The sequence below is a fragment of the Coptis chinensis genome, chromosome 5 (genome assembly GCF_015680905.1).
Source record: "Coptis chinensis isolate HL-2020 chromosome 5, ASM1568090v1, whole genome shotgun sequence".
NCBI classification, from domain to species: Eukaryota; Viridiplantae; Streptophyta; class Magnoliopsida; order Ranunculales; family Ranunculaceae; genus Coptis; species Coptis chinensis.
In genome coordinates, this window is record NC_141460.1 from 84,175,431 (window position 1) to 84,184,774 (window position 9,344).

Below are 9,344 nucleotides of genomic sequence, written 5' to 3' on the forward strand. Positions count from 1 at the left end.
CTCTTGGTGGTGCAAACATTTGTGGCACAATTGGTTGCAACCAAAGATCTCGCATGCTTGCTTGGAAGCTATTGAGGAACCTGTCTTTGCCACCGATGAGTCTCTCCAAAAAGAGGTGTTAAACTAGTTTCCGATGCTACATGGGATGTAATGCTTTGCGATACACTCCAACATATTTTGTGGGATTGTACAGAGGCAAAGAAGTTATGGGAATGGGTTGGATTTCAGTTTGGATGTAACGACAATTTTACAAATTTTTGAGGCACTTAGGCTACATAGAAGAAGTGGTTCTCTCGTTAAGCGGTTGTGGGTATCGACGGTATTAGCGGCATGGTCATCAACTGGAGAAGTAGAAATCGATGCATCTTTGAAGGGAACAAAATTGTCTATGTCAAAGAAAAGCACAATTGAGGACTAATATCCATTCTCTTCTTGCCTTGCTACAAGTCGGATGAAAAGAGGGGGTAGTGAGTCCTCAGATCTTGAAGAATTGGGGTTTGCAAGACAAGTTAGGAGGGCACCTAGGATTAAAGATTGCAAATGGTACCCACCGAAGGTGATATCATAAAAGTTAATGTCGATGGGGCTTCTTGTGGTAATCCCGGCCCTTCGTGCTATGGTGTGTGCTTTAGAAATTATGAATGTGTGTTCCTAGCGTGTCTTTGTAGGAATATTGGTCATCGACTAATTTCATAACTGAATGTTTAGCAATTCTAGAGGCGGTGGAGTATGCTATTAAGAGAAATCGAGGAAGGTATGGGTGGAGTCGACTTTCGACATCTGCGGTTAATGCTTTTGGAACTTCAAGTGTACCTTGGTGTATGAAGCGAGATGGCGAGATGCATAAATCTTTTAGACTATCGCAAATTGACTCCGGTTTGGAGAGAAGCCAATTTTACAAAGAGATCAATTGGCAAAGTACTTTCGGTCGGTTGCAAGACAATGATCAAGTTGTTTGTTTATTGTAAAACCCCCATGGATAACCAAATGGGAGGTTCCGAACATGTTTATTATAGGTTTTGTTAAGTTCTTATAGTGCTACTGTGTGAGTAGACCGTAAGTAACTCCTCATGTACTCTCCTCCTCCTCCCCCCCACAACCACCTTTATCAATACAAATTTTTGCTTACTGAGAAAAAAAAAACTAAACAAACATCAAAACTGACCATTATCGAGGTTTGAGTTGTTTTCATCCATCAAAATCCTTAGAAAAATCGAAAAGGAGAAAACAGAGTAGAGGAACAAAAAAGAAGGACCAGAGAAAAAAGTGTAGCTTTGTAAAAAAAATTTGAGGTTGGCACAAAAAACAAGGTAAATATTGTCTCGTTTTTGAATTACAAAAACAACGAAAGAGTTGATGATAGTAGATCCATAAGTTATTGGTTCCTGATTCCCACAATAGCTAATGCCCGTTTTCATTTTGTTGGGTTGAAATCCACCGGTCATTAATCACTAGTATGTATCGCTAAGAGAATCTAACGGATAAATAGTACTGTGTATGTCAATATAGAGTGTTGTACGGAAGGACAAAATAGTCAAAAACCCGTTGAAAAGGTCAAAATTAATAGGTTAGAGCACAATGTGCTTTTATCAGGACGGATTCAGACAATTACCCTAGTTATATAACTACTTAGTAACTAACTCGCAAATAATATACAATTTCAATTTTTCCATTCAATATATCCAACATGTGTTAACGTCAAATACTTCAATTTCGGGCAAGCGTGGCCTACTTCTTTGATCGCATGGACATATGAAACTCCAATGTCATAACAAATTACACAAGATACCATAACCCAAACTCGTAATTAAACAAAAACCCAAGGGGTATTTCCATAAAACAGTTCTTCTCCCGCCATTTGTTATTAACTTATTATATATTTCTCTCCCCTGATATCGAAAATGGGGAGTGAAGAGCAATTCCGTGATGATTCAGATTTAAGAGGAGCATGGTTTATAGCAACAGTAATAAAAGCATTCAACAAAAGAAACAATATCACACTCTAACTGTAGATGAAAAGGGGACAAAGCCATTGAAAGAGTTTGTTTTAATGGTTAATTTGAGGCCATTACCACCTAGAGAGAAAGATTATAACTTTAAAATGAATGATGAAGTTGATGCTTATTATAATGATGGATGGTGGGAAGGTTTTGTTACTATGGAGAAAGAGGGTGACAGGTTTGTTGTTTATTTTAGAGGTTCTAAGGAAGAAATTGAGTTTGGGAAATCTGATTTGAGACTTCATAGGGAATATGCTTCTTGGCTTCCTCCTTTGTTTGGGGAAGAAGCGCCATTCACAATGCTGGATGTGGTAATTTTCTTTTTTTTTCTTTAATTCATCTTCAAATGTTGCATCTTTGTTTCATTTGGTATCCAAGAAATCGATATAAAGTAAAAAGATTTAGGGTTTGATATGAGAATTTTACTTGTATGGAGTTTTTTTTTGTACAAGAAAAAGATTGTGTGGTGTATGCATATATCATGGATGTGATGAAATTGAAATGGAATTTTGACAATATTGTGTTAGTAGAGTTGTTCTAACTACGACTTACAGCTTAAAATGGTATAAAGAAATCTATACAAAGGAAAAAAGTTAATTGCACATACGATTTCTAACTAGGGTTTCAAGAAAATAATTAGTTAACATCATTACAACTCTATGATATGCCATTTTCGTAGTTATTTATTTGTGAGTGGGCACTTTGTAAGGTCTTGAGCCCAAGAATTAGTTCTGTACCTAAAGAAAAGCGATATTTCTCTTTTTAGTTAGTGTGTCCCTGTGTCCTACTTATATAGGTTGCTTAGTTGGAATGCTGGAATCCAGGATATAATGTATCCAAGTCCTTGTTTTGTGTTGTAGTTTATGATATTGAACGTTATATACATGTTCCCGCGGCTCGCATTAGTCTACTAGTTTGTATTGCACCCATGCATATCATGAATGATGTCTTTGGGAAATTATCCTAGTGGTATCCTGCCATGTTGGTACCTAGGGGAAAAGAAGTGTGTCTTGCCATCTTGGTGAGGGATGTTATCGAACTTTCACTTGGAAAGTTGTAGTTGTATTACTATCCTAATGTTTATTCTAGATAAACTTTTGGACGTAAGCAAATGTCCATGTCTTTACTGCTCAACTGAAGAGAGACACGGAGAATTGTCTATTGAGTGCCTACGGTTTCTTTTCTTCGTGAAAGGCAAACTTCGTCTGTTGAAGTTATGAATGATTAAAAATTGGCAAGAAGTGGCTAGCTTCACAATATACTCCCTGTGTGGTCATTACCTGGGAAAATTCCACTTCTTTGTCGTGCAAATATGCGATGGATGCCAAATCCATCAAATGTTTGTATTTTTAAAATGGAATCGAAGTTTGTTTTAAGGTTGCGTCATTGATTACAGTTATTTTGGTAGTAGGACCACCAACCACCTACCCAAAGCGCTTAAAACAACTTAATTTTACTAGTATCTTATACCAACTCAATTCTTGCTGGTATACAATGTGCAGCCTTAGTTGTTAAACATAATCGGTGTTCTAAAAAAAAAAAAGCTACCTAAATCGCTAGGCAGTGCCAAACTGACTCTCCTACTAGGCCTAAGTCGATTCAAAAGCAATGGGCTGATTTAGGTGGGCGTTGAGTCGGGGACAAATGGTTTTTTATAAGGATTATTTGATTGGCCTTTAAGCAATACTAGATGGGGTTTGATTGACGAGGATCTGTTTTTATTTGTGGAAAGAAAGCACCCAACCCACTAGCTATGATGACCAAAAAAAGTGACATGTTGTTAAAATTGGAGACTAATATTGCTCTCTCGAGGTGGATCTCACTTATTTTGTTTGGCACCTCATTCTAAAAAGCTAATTCACTTCTTTCTAGGTAAGTAATTGGTTCTAGGTGGGGCGATGAGTTCCGGTTCAATTGGCTCTCCTCTTTTTTTATTGAAAAATGAATAATGACCAGACGCCTGCTCTCTCGAAAACAAAATTCACCCATTAAGGCTTAAAATTTGAACGAGTTTAAAAGACTAAAGCCCAATGTAAATTACATGTCCTTTTAGAAAGAGAATGTGTTTTTATATGAAGTCACTCTTTGGCCTCCCTTTCAACTTGAGCAGATCACTTGCCATCGTCTTCAAGTCTTCAACTATTATGCCTTTTTGTAATAAGTAATTTTGTCTATTTATTTATTAAATTATGGTAAATGTTTGATTTCTTCGTTTCTTGTAGTATGGGTGGGTATGACTATATATAATAATATGTATATTAGGAACAAAAAACTGCCTGGCACCTAGCCCGTCCAGGCACTGCCCAACTACCGCCTAGTGTTTTTTAATATATTGAACATAATTAAGTGTTTTGTAGCCTTTCCTTTTTGTTAGATGCGTATGTACGTTCAATCGACATATGTATCTTGTCTAAGTAAACATTTGACATCATACTTCAGATATTTAGTCAACGAAAAACTTTTACTTATTCACGAAAGTAGAATTTTCAACAGAAATAGTACTAAGAGACTGCAATTCCGTTCAAGTTTATGGGACGCACCACATGCAACAACTTTAACTAGTTAGGAACTATATGTTGATTGATATATATACATCAGAAAGATTCTCTCAGGTTTTTGTGCTTGAAACGTGTTTTACAACTTGAAGATATGTTTGTAGTGGAAAAATCATGACGATGAATGTTACGTACTTATGTTATCGTATCAGCCAACATTACGTCATAAAAAATTTCAGCGTATTCAGTTCTATATTTCGAGTTGACTGATACGACCTTTTTGTCTGTATATTCTGTCAATATTATATATCTAACATGAAGAGTGCATTTTGATTATGGTATACGTAATTACTGCGTGTAGTCTTGTTATATGATGATTACTCATAAAAGGGTTTTGTTTATCGAAATGAAAAAAATGGAACAGTAGATCACAGTTGAGGGAATTAATGTTTGTGTGCAGTGCTGTGGCAGGTTGGGCTCCTTGTGTCTGTACTCTGAAACTGAAACCTGTGCCTATTGGATGATGATACATGTTTCTTTGTTTTTTTTATGGATTTTAACAAACCATACGTCATCTATTACTAAGGTATTATGGTTTAACTAAATTCCATTAACTCGAGTACGTGTATCTGTGTCTGACACAGCGAATTACCAAAAATCCTGGTAAACCACAACCACACGTAATTTGTGCGTGTAGTGTCTGACATGATACGTCGACACGTCCACATATCCTATACGAATTATTTTTAAAATATGGTATGTCCATGTAACTTACTAGTGTAATTAGATGTAGGGTCGTTTTCTCTTAATTGAATGTAGGATCATTGTGCTGAATTTGATTTCTCACCTTCGTTTATGAAAAGTTGAATGTCATGAATATTGTGAAAATGACATGATACAATATGTGGAACCTGTGGAGCATTTGGAACTTGTTTTTGGTGAATAATTGGAGGTTTTGAAGCATCTCACTTATGTTTATTGAGAAGATTGGCCTCGTTCGATAGTTTACAGTCTAATGCTGGGCACCCTGTTTCTACATTTTTTTATTCTTAAATCAGCTTCATGTAATTTACTCTTAACACCTGCTTCTTGTTTATAGATAATTTTATTGCTCTGCTTTTGAACCTTTTCTGTTTCTTTTTTATGCAGAGTACTTCGTCTAAGTTGGAAATTGATCAAAATAAAAACTTGTCTAAATTGGAAGTAAATTTTGACGAAGGAATGCATGTAGAAGTCAGCAGTGACGAAGATGGTTTTGTTGGTGCTTGGTTTACTGCAATAGTTGTCAAAGCGGTTGGGGAGAATAAGTTTTTGGTGGAGTACCAAACCATGAGGACCGATGATGAGACTGAGCTATTGAAAGAGGAAGTGGACGCTTTACACATCAGGCCCCCCCCCTCCAGAAAGTCCTCAAGTGGAAGGTTTTAATCGGCTTGAAGAAGTTGATGCTTTGTACAATGAAGGGTGGTGGGTTGGCGTCATTTCCAAAGTTCTTGGTGACTCCAGGTACATTGTCTACTTCAGGGAAAATAATGAGGAAATAGAGTTTTCATCAGAGAATGGAAATGGATCAAAGCTCAGTGAGGTGGACTTCTTGTTTCTCAGGGTTTTTATCAAAGGACTCAACAATCACAAAAAACTTTTAACCAAACTCATCTCCGTTTGCAAACAGCTACAACAAATCATCAACCCAACAAAATCAAAATCAATTAATTTTGTGTTGGTTTCATTCGATTTAAGAATAGAAAGAAGAAGTTGGAGCTTGACAAAGCTAAAAAAACTGAGACACCAGACTTTAGAGTTAGCTCCAAAACAAAACTTTCCATCAAGAATTGAAGGAGAAATTTTTCTAAATAGATCGAACCAAAATTTGTCGTTCATTGTCATTTGAAGGTCAAATCTTTTCCAAACTACCCTCCCTTAATTCTTAGTTAAAACAAACGCATCTGTCGGATGGAAGTGAATAGAAAACCAAAAATAGACATGTGGTTATATATATATATATATATTATGTAAATCGATTATTTTGAAATTTTGGGGAGGGATAGAATTACTCACATTAGAATCACTCCTTAGCCATTCTCAAAACGTACAGACCATATCTCATTCTACCAGGTGAATTAAAACAGTTGGCAACAAATCATCAATTAAAATTTTTTTGGGCTTCATATCAATTTAAGAGAGAGAGAGAAGTGGGAGCTTGATATTTTATTTTGAGATATGATCTCCCCACCAATTGAATAACATATAGATCGAACCAAATTTGAGGAGATTCATTCAAATATATCCCAAACTACCCTCCAAATGTTATTATTAAATTCGCATCTGTTGGATTAGATAAATGTTTAAAATTTAACATAGAATTCGCAGGTTATATATCCGGATATATAAAATTGTGTAGGCAAACTATGCATTGTGAGAATATTATATCCAGAAAAAATCGGGTCTTAATTCAATTTGTAAGTCGATGGAGTAGCTCGGGAGTAGCTCTATCCCTCTCTATTTTTAAATTATTTTGGTAACATTTAAAAACTAAAATTATATTAATATTTTCAATAAATGGAAATTTCTTAATTCGTAAGTGTTGGATCGCCCAATTTACATCAAGTAGTCCGTTATCGGAAAAAAAAAAAAAAAAAAAAAAAACATCAACTAGTTTTAGGGGGTGTTTGGATCCTATTTATTTATTGCCAAAAAATGTTTATTAGTGAAAAAATATTTTTGAAAAAATAAATGTGTTTGATTTCTATTTAAAAAAAAATAGTTTTTAATCCAAAAAAACTTTTTATGGTCCCAAAAACTTGTTTTTTAATAATTAAAATAAAACTTGTTTTTAAGTTAAAAAAACTATTTTTCAAATTGGAAAACTTTTTTGGTGCTTTAAGGCAAATGAACTCCCTGAATGTTTTCCACTTTAAATGATTTAATTCAATTTGATATCGATGGAAATATATCGAGAACATAGTGTATCCCTCTCTATTTTTAAAATATTTTTTAAAAAAATTTAAAAACTAAAATTATATTAAAAACTTTTTTAAATAAATTTCTTTTTCATAAAAGTGTTTTTTAAGAAAAAATAATTTTTTGAAAAAATGAGAACCAAACACCCACTTAGCGTCTAGTTTACTGGATTAATTGCATAAGTTTGTTCTTTACGTTATTTGATTTACTAATTGATATAGCTATTTCTTAAATAAGGTGTCTACAATATAATTTTTTCTTTTTTCACTTTGTCCTCTCCCTCTGTTCCTGATAAAAGATCACTTGTGAAATGTCATGTCCTAATGCCACATGGTTTGTAACACTGAAACAAGCATCAAGCACAAACTACAATAGGATTAATGTATTATTATACTTGTGTGAATAAGTTGTAATGCCCGTTTTTGAATCTTTTACCTATAAATAAAACTCCCCAATCAACAGTGTTATTTCCATCAACTTGGATTTTTGCTTTTCAATTTTGCCCTCACTCATAATTTCTATTTATAATAGTATAATCTGATTTTATTTATATTTTATTATATCTTTTACCTATAAAGAAAACTCCCCAATCAACAGTGTTATTTCCATCAACTGGATTTTTTGCTTTCCAATTTTGCCCTCACTCATAATTTCTATTTATAATGGTATAATCTGATTTTATTTATATTTTATTATATTTGGTAAGAGTAAATGTATAAATATAATATTCAACTCTAACTAGATTGGTCAACAATTGCGGCTCGGCTGAAATTCGATGGGCTTTTTATTACTGGGCTTCGGTTGCAATTTGGTTGGACTTATTTTGAGTAGGTTTCAATTGCAATTTTTTAACATAGACTGGGCTTTTGTTGGGCTTGCTTTCGTGGCTTGGTTAATTGGACAACTCTCAATTTCATGCTCTTTTAAAATTCAAAAATTATTTTATTTTTTTTTATCTCAACAAATTTAACACATTTAGTCTAAATTAGTGGGTTAGTGGGACCTATTTACATCTAGAGCAACAAATCGGGTCGGAAATTAAAATTTTTATGATCGATTTAAATTTGAATTTTGGAATCGGGTTTTTTATTAACCCGATTGATTTTAGTTTCGGATAAGTAGCATAAAATAAGTGTATCGGTTGCAATTTGGTTAGGTTTATTTTGACTGAGATTCGGTTGCAATTTTTTTAAAATCAACATTGTTTTAATAGTTTGGTTAATTGGACAGCTCTCAATTTCACGCTCATTGAGCGTGCCCAAAATGTTAGTAAATTGTAATGCCGGTTTTGGTTCCCACTAAATTCACGTAGGCTAAGTCAAAGTCAAATAACATTGCAATTACACAATCAGCCTTTATAGTTATCATTTTTGCATCAATGAAAGCCCTTACTCAATAATTCATACAATACTGGGGGCAAAGTTTTTTCAGTTGACAAACTCAAAACAGTTTTTCCAAATTTCAGGGTGAGCAAGGGCATACTCTGACCCTGACTCTGCTACTGTTTATACTAGAACTGCTTGTGCCTTCCGACACAGATGAAGTCGGCTTTAAGCACCGAAGAAGAAAACCATTATGTGTTTTTCCAATGTATCTGATCCTGTTAGAAGGCCCCCAACCCGTAGAGAATCAGGTTCATAAGCCCGTAGAGAACCAAGCCTAGACCCAGCAGCACTTGTTGACTCTACGGCCCATAGAGAAACATGCCCATAAGCTGGTGGAGAACCAGACCTATCTGACAAATAGTCAAATACTCAACATCTAATGTCCCATCAAGTTGGGTGTACCAGTTTAGAACAAGGACTCGAGATCTCTACAACCGAGTACAGAAATCATCTCTGTAACCGTGTTATCTGCATTCAAAAAAGATTGGGGTCCCACACTGCTC

General features: G+C 34.7%; 1 protein-coding gene across 1 annotated transcript; it reads left to right on the forward strand.

The window, feature by feature from the left end:
* The first annotated feature begins 1,900 nt into the window (after positions 1-1,900).
* Positions 1,901-6,049, forward strand: LOC147499473 (protein AGENET DOMAIN (AGD)-CONTAINING P1-like). The gene is made up of 2 exons (XM_086561241.1): positions 1,901-2,311; positions 5,645-6,049. Exons 1-2 carry the CDS (start codon positions 1,949-1,951, stop codon positions 5,921-5,923), a joined length of 642 nt encoding a protein of 213 aa, XP_086417367.1. The 5' UTR covers positions 1,901-1,948; the 3' UTR covers positions 5,924-6,049.
* Positions 6,050-9,344: the final 3,295 nt, after the last annotated feature.

Bases quoted from the DNA above. Each gene is read 5' to 3' on its own strand.
- LOC147499473 (XM_086561241.1), top strand. From the start codon at position 1,949: ATGGTTTATAGCAACAGTAATAAAAGCATTCAACAAAAGAAACAATAT. The intron at 2,312-5,644 runs GTAATTTTCTTT...TTTTTTATGCAG, and splicing joins CATTCACAATGCTGGATGTG to AGTACTTCGTCTAAGTTGGA.